This window comes from Talpa europaea (assembly GCF_964194135.1).
Source record: "Talpa europaea genome assembly, chromosome: 11".
NCBI lineage: Eukaryota > Metazoa > Chordata > Mammalia > Eulipotyphla > Talpidae > Talpa > Talpa europaea.
Genome location: NC_140078.1, coordinates 83,386,269 through 83,402,387, shown reverse-complemented (window position 1 = coordinate 83,402,387; position 16,119 = coordinate 83,386,269). Strand labels below are relative to the sequence as shown.

General features: G+C 37.5%; 1 protein-coding gene across 6 annotated transcripts in view; it reads left to right on the top strand.

Moving 5' to 3' along the window:
* Positions 1-16,119, top strand: part of RBMS3 (RNA binding motif single stranded interacting protein 3) — a gene marked incomplete at both ends in the record, with an annotated part of 625,037 nt that overhangs the window by 520,322 nt on the left and 88,596 nt on the right. For 5 of the 6 annotated variants that reach the window (XM_084247514.1, XM_084247510.1, XM_084247513.1 and 2 more), the window contains one exon: positions 5,724-5,770. In XM_084247514.1, coding sequence (XP_084103640.1) covers positions 5,724-5,770 — 47 coding nt within the window. Of the gene's footprint in view, positions 1-2,207; positions 2,247-5,723; positions 5,771-16,119 lie in introns of all 6 variants that reach the window. The other variant, XM_084247511.1, reaches the window with a different exon arrangement.

Below are 16,119 nucleotides of genomic sequence, written 5' to 3'. Positions count from 1 at the left end.
ACCTCTCCAAACACTGAGCTGTTAACCCTGAATTTTCAGGTTTTCTTGTTGGCTTCCTGCCCATTCTCCCTTTGATCCTTGTGGCTGAAGCACCTCTTTTTTTCTCAGTTCTTCTGTATTCTGTGACATATAAAGTGAAATGCCTCCTAACATTGTCAAACTTACTTGTGAATCAGCCTTCTCATTTATATTATTTTTACAATTGTCCTCTTTTGCTTCCTCCTGAAATTAAAATTTTGGAACAAATCATAAAGGACATACTATACTTTTTAAAATAAAGGTTTCTCCTCATTACACAAATAAATCTCATTACAGATACAATGTTTACAAGTCAAAAAAAATATATGAAAAGAAAATAAACCATTTATGCTTATATCATCCCAACATGTTGATGCTTAATATTATTATTTTTTTATTTCTAGTCAGACATTTTAAAATGTTTTTATTTGTTGATATATATTGTGCAAATAACTTTGTATCATAATTTCTTCACTAAAGCACATGTTTTCCAAAATGAAATACTGGTAAATAAATGTAAATAATATTAAGGAAGTTTTACTACAGTAATAATACCCAAACATTTAGAACGCATTATCCTTTTTTAATTGTATTATTTTTATGGCAGTAAAATTAGTTTACCACACTGTGTTTGATTTAGGTATATAGGTTCACATCTCCTCAAATACATGTCATCATATCACATCCACCAACAAATTACCCATAATCCTCCGCCATCATCTATTGGGCTCTCTTCTCTCCTTTGTTTCCCACCCTTCCTTTTGCCCCTCTGGTAGACTCGATTCTACAGTTGAATTTCTAGGGTTTGTTTTGGTTTAGTTTTACCTGTTCCTTTGTTTTCTTTCTTTTTATTCTATACATGAGTTAAATCATCTAGTATGTATCCTTCAGGTGTATTTTGCTTGACATTATCTACTTTAGCTTCATGTTGTTGCAAATGGCAAGATTTCATCTTTTTTTTATAGCTGAGTAACATTCCATTGTGCACATACACCACAATTCTAGGGTGTTACCTTCAGTCTGACCATAGAAAATTGGACATTCTTGTGATAATTCATTTAATTCATCCAATTTTCATACCAACATAATGGGGAAAATTAGAAAAAGAGAATTGTTAGGTTAGAACATCAGTGTTTCCATTTTCTAGAAATTTCAATTTGTATCTGCCCAAATAAAGTTTACTGTTTCAAAATTTCTAACCCCCTTTTACATTATAGTGTAGAAATAATTTCAAAAAGGACAGCTCTATGAGTCTGTCTTTTCATTGACTTTGGATAGTCAGACATCCTCTTCCTTTGTTTCTTAATAAGATCTAGCATTCCAGTCCAGAAGATCTTTCTGAAGAACTAATGCCTACTCTCTAGTTCCCATAATTATAACCTTTTTATTGCCTGTTAGTGACATAAAGTTATGAATATCAACACTCTGGCCCCTATTTCCAAATATGTATCTCTCCATAAATCCCATATTTTCTATCATATTCTTATTTTGGGGAAAAGAAAATTATAGTCAATGACTCCAATAAACCATATTTTAAAAGTTCTTCTAAAATATTTAGTTTTTATAGTATCTAAGAGCTAGAAATACCTTATTATGGTTGAAGTTATAAGCCAAAACTCAACTACTGCTAGAAAATGATAAAAATCTCCTTTTAACTTAAATAAATTACAAATGCCTCCAAAAGACAAATAGTGTGAACTTGATAAATGGAAAATATTTGTGAATCTAATAAGCCCTTTTTTAAAGAGAGTGACAGAATTAAGTATCACTTTTCTACACATGTGGTGTGACAATTTCATTTTGTTCCAAGTTATTTTACTTTTGGGGCAACTCTGGAGTTTGTAAACATGCCATAAAATTTGGTAATTACATAATGATGATTTCATGTTTCTAGCTTAGAATAAAAGGTGGCTAGACAGAGCAGTAAAATTGATTTTCTTTTTTATCTATGTGGAAAGAAACAAAAGGAAATTGAATGCAAAATCTGAATTAAGACCATACTAGAATTATGACTCAACAATCTGTTACACACGAAAGGAATACCAGAGGCACGAAGTGTTAGTTGCTGTGCTGTGCTATTCAGAGTAGGAGCTAAGCTCAAACCACCCTTTGTTTAACCCATGCCTTGTTTTGTTACCCACAGTGTTCAGAATGCATATGACCTGACACTCCTTCTTCTTGTCTCCAAGGTACTCAGAGGCAGGACTACCACTAGGCAAAATCATGAAGTAGGTGAAACTAGTGCTCATCCCCTACCAATCTCACCTTAGATTCGCTCTGCCTCCCTGTCCAAAGGGTTTATTCCAGTTGCTCATTGTTCTGGATTTACCCTCTGTTTTCCCAGGGGCTCATCCTGTTTCTTGTTGCCCAATCCCTCCTTGATTGTATAAATTCCCTGCTCAGAAATTGATCAGTGACTCCCCAAGAGGAACCACACAGTTAAAACCCTCCCTCTATTCCTGGAAGTCTTCTGTCCTACTGTTCCCCTCCAATGTTCTACTGCAACTTTTATTTAAACACTATTTCCCATACCATCCTTTTACCTGAGCTGGCCTTCACCTCTTGTCTCCATCTAAGGAAATCCAAACCATCCTTCAAAATTCCACTCAGCTATACCTCCACATATTGTGCCAGATCACCCCAGCCTTCTTCCTCTAGACCTCATCCATTCCATTTATGTGGCTATCTCCACACATTGCTTTGTATTATAATATTTATGTATATGTCTTGTCTCCAGGCACTGTGCTGGGTGCTTTACAAATGTAATCTCATTTAAATTTCACAACAATCCAAAGAGGTAGGTATTAATAGCTTTAAGATTTGAGGAAACTGAGGCTCAAATAGGTTGATTAATTTGAACAAGCTTACACTGCTAGAAAATAACAGACCCAACACTTAAACCCAGGCCAAGAGATACCATTTTTCCACCAAAACATATTGCCATCTTATTCAGTTCTTTTCCATCTTCTGAAGGATGGAATTTCAAGGAGGAGGCCACTTAAGCTTTCTGATTATCAAAAGAGAAATAGACCTTATTGATAATGACTATCATCCTACCTAGAATTGATTGGTTAACTATAATCTATGAAATTTTCAATAGAAATATGAGAGGAAAAAAAAATTCTCATTTAAGGTACCAGCACAGGGCCTCCCCTGGTGGCGCAGGCAGTTGAGTGCTGCGCTGTGAAGCTGTCCACTGCCTTTGCAGCGCTGGTTCGATCCCGGCTGGCTGGCAAGGGTTCCCTCATGGTGCAGCAGACCTCTCCTGTCTCACCGGCTGCTCCTTCAGCAGTGTATTTCGTCAGTCTGCCTGTTCTGTTCCCTGTTCTGTCTCTGGTGAATCCTCTCACCCTCCCGCACCTCTGATCTGTACCCGGTTCATGTATAAATAAATAAATAAACAAATCTTTAAAAAAAAAAAAAAGTAACCTTGCTGAGCACAATTGGAAAATAAGAACAAGAAAAATAAGGAAACCAAAGGTTCATTAGGAAAGTCTTTCTATTAAGTCCCCCAGGATTAAAACAATTTGGTAGTAGGTTAGGAGACTGAAGATGTGATTATCATCCTCAATCTCTCATGAACTAACACTATTTCTATTGAATATAAAGCCTTTTTTTTTTTTTCCAATATGCCCCTGTGTGGCATCTTGGATAAGTTAGAGGAGAGAAGCTGAGTGTTCCTAAGAGGCCAGTTTCATCCTGGACAACTTTTACAATGTATTTGGCAGTCCCCAAGCCAGGAAGCCTCAGTTTGGGGCTATGGAGTCTTTCTTCTGGCCTGAGACCCCTACCCGTTCCAGGCCCCGTCCCTGGAAAGAATTTAGACATAGAATATGCTTTTATCCCACTTTCTGCACCTATCCCAAGTCCTAAACCAAAAATCTGTCTTCCTTCTTGCTCTTTTATTCTTCTTGTTTCGTAGCTCTCTAGCTTGTCATATTATCAGTTACATTTTTCTTTAACATGACTGAGATGCAGATATCATTGTCTATCAAATTTTTTTCAGAATCAATCGTATTTATTTTTTATTTATTTTTTGATTGAAATAAAATTGCATTGTACCATTATATTAGTTTCTGATGTGCATCATTGAAAATTATATGCCTACCACATACATAGATTATATTAAGTTCACCACTGTTAGCTTCTGACAGACATCACACTTTGCAAAGTTCTCTTCAGTTTCTGTAGGGATCCAGAACACCAGTCTCATTCATGACTCTACACTTTTGTTTCTCATACCAGTCTGAATAGTTTTGAAATTATGATGTAGGGAAAATTATACATGTAATCTAACCTAGCATATAACAGACCTTCAGCCCCCATGTTAGGGAACCTGGGATTTTCTTTTCAGTTTGTGCTAAAGCTGAAGAATTTGACAAGACCAATAGAAAACCATCATCAGTAACACCAATAAATAAATAGTGAGTTAAGTAAAATAAATATATACATAAATAAAATAAAAATCAAACACAAAGAATTTTTTTTGTTTTTAAAGTTTCTTCATTCTCTATAGTCTTCAATACTAACTGACCATTTCTTTTTATTTTTTATTGTGAAATAGTTATAGATTCATAGGAAATTATGATGAAATGTATCAAAGCCAGGAAATTGACATTGGTCTAATTCACTCTTAAACTTCATTAAAAGAAAAACTCAATCCAACATTATCAGTTGGTCTTATCAGCGGTCTTATCAGTTTAATATTTTACTCTATAGTCTATCTCTGCTTACAAGTGATAACCAGACAGCCAGTCTGTACAGTAAAGAGTGCTATGCCCGTGGGATCACAGAGAGAGTTCTCCCATGTCACAGATGATCCTCAGGTCTCATTTCAACTCTCACTCAATGTTGTAGTTACTGTGGAGGTAGCCCACGTCAGAAATTGGGATGGAATCTGGTTTTGCCTCTAAACAGGTGACCTTGAGCAAGTCACTTGACCTCTTCAAACTTCAGGGTCTTCATGTACAAAGTGGAGAAAATATTTCTTTTACCTACTTCAGAGGGTTGTGATGAGGATCAGATGTGAGGGTGTGTGTAAGGAGGTCAACTGTCAATCAGCAATCATGAAGCCCATTTTCTTTTCTAAAACCATTGGTAGTTACAGAGTGTAGTTTTTCAGATCCTTACTTGCCATGAGAAAGGCCTAGAAATTCCATCAGGTGTGAATGATCTTCCTTTCTACCACTCTTAGTGGGGCAGTTATAAGCAATATACCAGACAAGCCCCTGTGACTCGTCACCCACGTGCCATATCCTTCAAGCATGTATTTCATTTTGAAATAAATATTTCTTATCATTTTCTTCCAAAAACTTGAATGCATTCAAAATAGCTTTTATTTTTATCCTAACCACAGAAGTCATTGTTAAGATTTTTTGCACGCCATGAGATGTACACTAGATACTTTTGACAATAGTGAGAAATTATAAGAATACCAGATTAGACAGTGGATGGTTTATGAAATCAAAATGGAAATCATCCAAGCTGCATTGTTCCTTGGTTTGTCTGGATAGATAATATAAACTCCCTACGCACTGGTGTGTAGGTAGTAAAAATGCTAGTCTTGGCAGTAAGGGTGGAGAAATATATAGAAAATAAACTTAAATCATAGAAGTAAAGATAAAAGTCTTTGTGTGTAATGAATGTTTTGGGCACCTCAATAAAATTGTTAAGATTATTTTTTTCCTCTCTCCCCCTCTATACAGGCTGGCATGGCTCTGACCTATGACCCCACAGCTGCCATACAGAATGGGTAAGTGGACCATGTTTTTCTCTATTTTATTTGCTAAGATACCAAAATTGAAATCTCTCTATCTTTGCTTTAAGTTTATAAGCAAACTCTTTAATCCAAATATTTCTCAACATTTTTCTTTTTTCTTCTCGTGAGTATGTCTGACCTCATAACATCCTCCTATGTATCCATTTTCACTATGTCTCTGCCCGTGTCATTATTAAGCACCATCCCCTTTCTTTCTATCTCTCTCTCTGATTCTTTCATCTGAGAAAGAGTAAAGAATAAAATGTAAAATGGATCTATTGAGACATCCAGCTAGTCTAGGAGAGGAACATGTATGCCTCTAGGAGAGAATGTTGCCCCCTGCTAATCACACCTCTAGAGATTAGTTTTCCATTTTAGTGGGTTTCCAGGTTCATTTCTATGGAAGAATGTTTTACTCTATCCCCCTGGTTAACAGGAAGACAATGGTCAGGAGTCAAGTTAGTAACATGATGACTATGTCTTCATCATTCATTTTAGCAGGCATCTGAAATCCGTTGTCTCTTATTAAGAACAAGCCATAGAGCTTTAAAACCCTTCTCTGAAAAATAAGACTTACATAATCTGGCCTCCCTAAAATTACTATAATTCTGAATATCTTTGGTTGAAATTTTCTTCTCACTTTACAGTTTTTTTCTTTGCTTTGGCTCTTTTGCAGTTGGCAATAATTATTCTCTGGCTGGTTGATTATTTCTTTTTCAGTCTTTTATCTTGGATTTTTCCATGGCTTTCAGTTATCTTTTGGTATCAAGGTAAAAATCAACCAGTATGAAAACCTCACTTTAGATCAATGTAGATGTCAGGAGAAATTAAACTCCATTTTCTATTTGGTCAGCTGCCTTTCATCAAAATTTGAGGGATATTGGAATTATTTAAATAATGATGTTTTATTTTTATAGTTATCCATTTAGGATGTTGTTTATTCAGTCATTCAGTAAACATCCTATGTTGCTACCAAACCCAGTGCTGTGTTATATAGATTTAAAAAATATGTATGAGACAAGGTTTGGCCCTCAAGAAACATATAGTCTTCCCTTCCTAAAAAGGGCAAACATGGAAGGTGAGCTAAGGTAGGAGTCTAGTCCTTTGTTTCTGATTAATTAAAACTTCCTTCTAGAAGTGAAAGCTAGGATATCCTTCCATTTATCTAATAAACATTTACTTTTTTTTTTTTTTCAACAAAGCACTTTAAACTTCATGGGCAGAAAGAAACAAAGGCTTGGGTGGTGGGAGAAAGTGCTCTGCAATCCTATTGCATAGTTTGGGAAATAAAATTATTTACTCAAAAGGTATAAAATAAGACCTTATATAATAACTCACAATGACACAAAATAGATGTTATAATGGAAGGATATTATAGTTACTAAACACATACCATGAACCAAGTACTTTATACTTGCACTTCCGTGGTACAATAGTTTCAGAGTCAAAAATACGTAAAATTTCATGCAATTACAACTAGACATATATACATATATAGGAAAGTACAAATATTAATTGAATTAATAACTATATCCCCCCTAACTAAAATCAACAAGTGCTAATACTTTGCACACATGTCTGTGTATGTATGTGCACCTGCATTCAGTGAACACCCAATGTGGCTGTGTTTGTATGTGTGTATATACCTGCCTATAATATTTGGCTACTTATAAAAAACTCCTTTTTGCCCAAGGCACTCTGTCAAACACTGAGATGATGCAGCAGGCACCTAGGCCTGCACTAGAATGAGAGAATGGCCCCCTCTTATGCATTGCTTTAGTCAGTTATTTCTCCAATGCACAATTTAAAATCCTAATGTCCACTTTATTTTTTTATTTTTTAAAAAGATTTATTTATTTATACAAGCAGTCAGAAGCATGGGAGGGTGAGAGAATTCACCAGAGCCAGAGCAGGGAACAGAACAGACAGACTGACGAAATACACTGCTGAGGGGAGCAGCGGGCACAGCAGGAAAGGTCTGTCGCGTCATGAGGGACCCTTGCCAGCAGCTGGGGATCGAACCGGCACTGCAGAGGCTGCGGGCAGCTTCGCAGCCCAGCGCTCAACCACTGCGCCACCAGGGGAGGCCCCTAATGTCCACTTTAACAGCTTCCACAGCATTCTTCGTAATTAATTACAAACCAAAAGAGAAAAAAAATGGTATTGCAGTTCTTAATCTGAGCAACCAAAAGTGAACTTTAGGAGCTGCCATGTTAGAGGTAGTGAGGACTGTCTGGGGTACAGTGACCATTTCTGCATTTCTCCCTTTTCCTGCAGGTCTTCACCTCACATTTCTGGTCACCACCTCTATACTATTGGAGGTTGTACTGCAGGTACATCTGTCCACATTATATCACCACTCTGTGATGTGTTTTTATCTGTAATTTATATTAACAGTATAACATTGTATACATTGAACTGCTTTAGTTGCTACAAAAATGTTCACTTCCACTGGCTATTTAAATGTTTGCAACACTATTTTCCCTCAGAAACGAATTCATCTACTTTCACCTAACAAAGCACTTTATTCAGTCAATCAGTCCCTTTATTCAATACCTTCCTGTACACCAAATATTAGCTATAAGCTCTAGACCCACTCAAGTCAAGGTAGAAGCAATGTAATCTTTACCTACTTGAGGGAGCCCTTCTAGTGATCTACTTTAACCTTCTCTTCACAGGTAAATGACTTAGTCTTCTACATGTCTTATTTTCTGCATTCTTGCCTAATTAAGCCTATTTAAGTATGAATTCTGTTCTCAAATTTTATTGGAATTTTATTGGAATGTTGATGTCCCAGTGATCTCCAAATTTGCCAGTTGTAACTGATGCATGTTTAGTCCTCATATTATTTGAAATTTTGACAATTTTTGTACCATTTATGCCTTCATAAAAAACTTCTTATCCCTTGAATCCCTTAATTCACTCTTTTGAAGACTCTCCTTGTCCCTAATTCTTACTGTTTGATCCCCAACTTCTGATTCTTTCTCTTTTGCCCTCTTTTGCTTATCTTTCTCAGTGTTTACACTTGCTTCACTCTGTCTTCTTCCTGGTTGATCTCATCCATTCCTCCTGCTTTTTTGGAACAGAAGATTTCCAAGACTACCCTTCAAGTTCATGACTAGATGCAGAATACTATTACTTGATTTCTCACTGCTTTATTACTACTAGATATCTTTACATATTTCAGGTGGTGGTAATTATCCTCCTCGACTCTTCATAATACAAACCAAACAAATGCAAATGAAAAGCAATACCAATTTATTTGTTCCCCTTTAAAAATATTACTCTAAAGCCATTTAGGCCACAGGATCCATTTCTCTCGGTCCTCTCTTATCCAACACTCTTCACAAAGAAATTAGTCATTGATACCTCCCTGATCTAAAGCTCCGTCTTTCCCACAACTCTTGTTGAATCATTCTCTACCTTCACCACACCTTGACTTGCCTCTAATATAACTCTCCTCCAAATCATTTGTACTTTTCTTAAAAGCAAAATGTAATCACAGGAATCACCTACCTGCCAGATTAAAAGTGGACTTTTGTAACTACAGAACAAACCTCAAACTTCCAAGAATGGCACAAAAACCACTCCATTGTTTGATTCCTGCAATTGAACTGAAACTTAATGAGGTTCTCAGAAAAAGCTGTATTGCTTTATACCTTCATCTTGTCGCTTGTGGAATTCTTTCCATCTGGAGTTCAGGCGTGGTGCTACCTGCCTCCAGCCTGTCCTTTTTTTTCTTTTTAATACTGCACTCATAAAGAACACCATAGAATTGTATCAGGAAAACCCAAGTAGTCATAAAAGAATCAGTATAAGCAGTGGTTAAGTGTGTACATTCCAGATGTGCATCCAAATTCTGTCATTTTCCAGATTTAGGCAAATTCTTGGTGAAGAATTTCTCCCCTGTGAAATGGAGATGAGTAATATTACCTTCTTATAAGACTTTGTAAAGGCTAAGAAAACCCTGTATGGTACCATCTGGTTATGAATAGAAATATTGGTGATGGTGATGTATGTATTTTGTGTTCCCATGATAGCTTTGACAGTCTTTTTATCATGCAGCTATTGATACTCATATTATTTCCCTGCTTGACTATTAACTCAGTGAAGGCAGATTCCATGTCTTATTGCTCTTTATAGACTGCTTTAGGCCAAAATTGTAAATGTCAAATCAGAAACAGGAAATGTGATTAGTGACATCTGCTTGGCTCTGCAAGTTGACATTAGGGAAATCATCCACCTGCCCAGTAACAATCCACTCTGTTCCTATGTAACACCTTAGTCTGAGTCTCCTAAAATGCTTCTAGCTTTTCCCAAAGCTGCAAAACCATCCATGAGCTTCTCATATCCTGGGTTAACAGTGGACTTTTAGAAGTCTTAGACTACACTATTGATGAAAGGAAAATAAATTTTATCTGATGAAATTGAAAGACATAGAAGATTGTAGCTAATCATCTTACTCATTTGATACATATAGATGATTGTTTAAATGGTTTGCTCATCTTTGGTTTTATTACCTTACATGGTACCATTTGAATAACAGAGAACTAGTAAAGCATCCCTGTGCATGCAAGATGTGAAATAACCACAGATATTTTCTCAACATGCTGCCCCTTGAGTGAACATAACATGTACCTTGTAGAAGTGGAGAAGCTGACTTAGATTATTTACTCAGTATATTAAGGGATCTGATGTGATTGTCCAGAACAATTCCTGTAATTCCCTATTTATACTGTTGCATTCAATTTGGTACTCAGTCTAACTCACAACTAGTCACCTAATAGAGGTAGAATATGTATTGCTCTAGGAAAGAAACTGATCCTCTTTTACATAGAACAAATGATATCCAAATATAAAGTTGGAACAAACTCCAATCCATGTGATGGTGTTAAACACTGTTTAATGTTGATTCAGTTCTAAAAAAAAGTTTTTTCTTTCATGTATCTGTTATACTATTTTGAAATAATTTGTAAAATAAAATGTACACACTATTGTGGCAATGGACATGTCCACAATTCTAGTAGGAGATACTACACAAATAGGGTTGTAATGGAGGCACAAGGATCCATGAGATTCCTGTGTAATTAACATTTCTATGTGTATAATAGAATGAGTCCACAGAAATGGTGACAGTGGTTGTCTGGGGATGGGCAGTAGTATACTGGGGAATTAGGGTGAGATATTTTTTCACTATTTACATTTTCATACTCTCTTCCAAAAGAAGAATAAAATTGTCATAGGACCACCAAGGAGAGGGAGTTGCATTCTAATATGGGATTAGGAAGGTTTTTGATGGAGCGCTGACATCAGCTTTTCCTCTTGGAGAGGCCTCATGTCATAGTAAGGAATATACTTTATAAGCCTCAGAACCTGCAACTGTGTAATAAGCTGCGGAGTTTTCTAAGGACCATAAGCAATATCTGGCCGGGTTCTAATTAGTCTTGCAAACTGTATAAAAACTTAACTATTCTGAATTCTATACCCTGTGCATTAATACAGCAATATGAAATTGAACTAAATACTCCCAACTTAGCTTTATTTTTAGCTAATGAAAAGCAAACATCTTGTAAATGTGGACCATGGTAAATCTGTATTTGCATTTAGGCAGTGGAAAACGGCATCTGCTTAAATGTAACCAAATTATTGCTTTGAAAAAATAAGTTCAATGGAACTTGTATCTCAAGCTTTGAAGGTTATACTGAAGAAGTGTCTAGGTCACAATGGAAAACTAAAAACCTTTATACTTTATACTATAAGCTAGCTTACGAGAGTAAAAAATGTCCATTCTTTGAAAGCTATTTGGCATAACTCTATAATTTGTTATTACTATTGCACTATTGCTTTTCTAGCAGTCCAATATGAAATTCCATCACTTTCAAATATGAGTGTGGGCGGTGGAAAATAACCCCTTCCCATATTCAAAATCTCATCTTTCCTCTGCCCTTTTCACAAAAGGCTGCTGTGTAACAGTCTCTCCGATTTGTTTATTTGAATAAAATGTATTCTTGGGAGAGATGTGAAAAGGCATGTTTTCTATAACATTGGTTTGCCAGCTGTTTTATATGGGCATTTGATATTAAGTGATACAGAAACCTTATCTTATTACACTCAGAAAATAATCCAATGTGAAGGATACCTTGGTATTACAATAAAAATGACCAATAACTTATGAATCTTGCGCTACAGTCTTACCCTGAGGACAGTATTCCTGGTTCTGGCTCTGACAATATTGCCTGTGGACATGAAAGACAAGCCAGGACTGTTTATTTCAGTGTGCAAATAGGATTTTGTGCGGTTTTCTACAGTGAAACACGTTCTACCCTGGGGTTATTGATATATTCATGTTATTTTTATTGTCAGTGAAATAAGATTTTACCATATTACTACTGACTGCCAAATCCCCTGAAGATGACTTTTCTGTGGGCAAAATAATGTCCTGTTGGTGACCTAGACTTGCATTTTTGGGACTTCTAAAGGTCACTTGCTTTAAATGCCAGAGAATCAAGTAACTCTGCATTCCTTAAAAATATTAACTTTGGCCAAAGCTTGCTTAGAGCGCTCTATCTAGATCATAGTTAACTTCTCTTAGCCACTTTAGCATTTGTTTTTTTGTTTGTGTGAAATCTTTCCAGAAGTAACTTGTTTGTATTCCTGAGGCAATGTTTCTCAACCTCCTCATTATCAACCTGAGGACCAGATGAGGTTCACTGTGAGAACTGTCCTGTTTTAGCAGGTATCCTAAACCCCCACTCACTAGTTACCCGCGGTGGCCTCCCATCCAATGTGACGACCAAATTGTCTCTAGATCCATCAAACGTCCCCGGGAAAACAACCGACTTCTAGTTTAGAACTGCTGGGCAAAGCATAAAAGTAGTGCTTGTCATACACATAATGTCTTATGAATCTTGGCAAAGAAACATATCTTAAGAGTTAGCTATTCCCAGGAAAACCGTTTGTTCAAGGTATTCATTCTATAATAGCATTTGCAAGGCATAATGTATACATTACCAGATACAAAAGCATGAAGATATGTTTTGAGTTACTGTAGCTTTTTTACCAGTACTAAAGTGTTCTGTCAATTTTCTCTTTTTTGTTTCCCAATATATTTCTTTTTATTTGTTTGCAATGTGATGGCCTTGTGAAAGTGTCTTAAAACTCTGACAAACACATGGCAGGGACTCAGAAAAAGCAAAGAGGTGGGCAAATTCTTGCTGCAGTTTTCTCTGTAGTGTGGCCCTGTGTATTTTTTTAGATATGGTACATCTAAGCCTCAGATGCAATAGCAGCCTCTCATCATGGTTTAAGCAAGGGTTTCCTGTAAATTCATCCGGTTTATGTTTGGACTTGGGAAGAGCTTATTTCAGAATACCTGAATTAGGGGATCAAGATGCTGTGCTGAGTCTGTTCTTCTCAGTACATTTTCTGTTCAAAATGACTCTCTGACATGAGTGGCAGTATTGGAACTTGCTGGAAAGTGTGAAATATCATTCTTGTTTGATGGATAGCATTAGAGAAGATAGAACAGAAAGGCATTAAAATTTCCCCCAAGGGTTCCCTTTGTTACTATCAGTTTACTTGGCTAGATTCTTTGTATTTCTGCTCTCTGTTTTCCCCATAGAATCCCCTGTAAACTCTGCCTGTCAATCCAATCCTTATTGCTTTCATTTTTAATTCTCCAATCGCTGCATTTTACAAGATAAACCAGCCATACTTCAATGTGACGTGGATTCCCTCTGTTGGCATAAGAGCTGATCCTGGGTTTCTGACAGGGTTAACCACTGCATGGTGGAAGTGGACTGTTTATGGAATGGTGATGGGTACCTCTTGTGTCATTATCAGCCCCAAATAAGTCTTCCTGTTCACTGACTCATAAAACAGATCTGTAAAAGATAAGACCTATGGGGAATTTTAAAATACAAACCTTGGTTTTTATAGAAAAGGACTGTTCCCCTAGCAGCTGATATCTTTGCCTGCTTAGTAAGCAGGGATTTAACTTCCACTGAGCATGTGCAGATTATGCATTGTTGGCTTACCTCTCTGAGCTCCTGCTTCTCAGCTTCTGCAGACTCAGGGCCCACCTTGTATGCGTCTGCTCTCTTGACATTGACCATACTGTTCTGTAACCATGTCCTAAGCTGCTGCTCTGCTCTCAGCCTTCACTCATTCAACCTATAGTTATGAAGTATCTACCATCTTGTAGCACCCTTCTAAGCAATAAAGCCAATGTGTCTTCAACTTTTTTTTTTTAAAGATTTATTTATTTATTTAAACAAGCACTGGGTACAGTCAGAAGCACGGAGGGTGAGAGAATTCACCAGAGCCAGAGCGGGAAACAGAACAGGCAGACTGATGAAATACATTGCTGGGGGGAGCAGCGGGCACAGCAGGAGAGGTCTGTCACACCATGTGGAACCCTCGCCAGTGGCTGGGAATCGAACCGGCATTGCAGAGGCTGTGGGCAGCTTCACAACCCAGCGCTCAGCTGCTGTGCCACCAGGGGAGGCCCAACTTTCTTGAATCTAATATTCAAGAAGAAGAAATATTCCATAAATACATTGTATAAGCCCACTCAGCTGTCATGAGTAAATACCATTGATTAGTTGACTTTAAGCAAGAAAAACATATTTTCTTATGGCCCTGGAGGCTAGAAGTCAAAGATCAAGGTCTGTACAACTTATTTTCTTATAAGATTGGGCTTGCAGACAGCTGCCTCTTCACCAAGTGCTCGCATGACTTTTTTTTTTTTAATGGTTTCTTTTTTTTTAAGATTTATTTATTTATACAAGCACTGGGTACAGTCAGAAGCGCAGGAGGGTGAGAGAATTCACCAGAGCCGGAGCGGGGAACAGAACAGGCAGACTGATGAAGTACACTACTGGGGGGGAGCAGCAGGCGGCAGGAGAGGTCTGCGCGCCATGGGGGACCCTCGCTGGAAACCGGGGATTGAACCAGTGCTGCAGAGGCTGCAGGAAGCCTAGCAACCCAGTGCTCAACCGCTGCGCCACCAGGGGAGGCCCTCGCATGGCGTTTACTTAGTGTGTGAGTGTAGATAGGACTTGGGGGCGTCCTCTAACCCTTCCCTCCATATAGGGACACTAATCCTATCAGATCAGGACTCCACCCTTGTGACCTCAGCTAACCTAAATTTCTCCCTTAGATGCTCTATCTCCAAATACATACACACTAGGAGTTAGTATTTGAACATGCAGATATTGGAGAGATTCAAACAAAATTCAGTATAAAACATACACTTACATCAAGATTTTTTTAAAAAAATGCTACTTCGAGTGCCTCCCCGGTGGTGCAGTGGGTTGAGTATGCGCTGTGAAACTGTTCCCAGCCTCTGCAATGGGAGTTCGATTCCCTGCTGGCCAGGGAGATTCCCACATGGCACAGCAGACCTCTCTTGCCTCGCCCGCTGCTCCCCTCAGCAGTGTCTTCGGTCCTTCTGCCTGTTCTGCTCCCTGCTTTGTCTCTGGTGAATCCTCTCACCCTCCCACACCTCTGGCCTGTACCCCAGCTCTTGTATAAAAGTAAATCTTAAAAGAAATGCAACTTCAAATAGTAATGACAGCAATGAACAAATAATAAATTAGAGTAAGGGAATAGAGAACAATTGGTGCCAGAGATGGTGGTTGCTATTATATTTTTTCTCTGAAGAAGTAAAAGCTGAGTGAGACCAATAATAAGAAAGAGGTAGCTTGATGGACACTGGAGGAATGAACACACTAAGTAGGGAAAATTATAAATTCAGTGGACCAATAAGAGAGTGAGAACAATAGGATCATTGAAAGAGCAAGGTCAGTGTCTCTGAACCCTTGTTGGATGGAGGAAGAAGGTCAGGAAAACTATTAGAGGGTTAGGCAGAACCCTGAGTGTACTAACCAATACCACAAGCTCCAATTTTGCTCTCACTGCAATGGAAAACCATTAGAGGGTTTTATGTTGATTAATGTACAAATAAGATACCATTTAGGTGCCTAAATAGAGAAACTCTAAGGGATGTTTTGGAGTCTTACCCTCTTTTCTCTGCACACATCTAAATAATTATTTTAAAGTGGAATGATGGATTTTTTTCTTAATAGTAACTCACTTTCTAAGACTCAGGTTTATTAGGTATAATTTACATGAAGTTTATATTTACTCTTTTCAGTGTAGTGTATTGGTCTGGATTTTGACAAGCACAGTCATGGCATCAGGGCAACAATCAAGATATAAACCAGTTGCATTATTTCCCCAAATTTCCTTATGTCCCCTTGTAGTGATTCCTTTAGCCCAACCCCAAGCTTTTGGCATGTACTGTTCTATTTTCTACTTATAGTTTTGCCTTTTTTGCATTG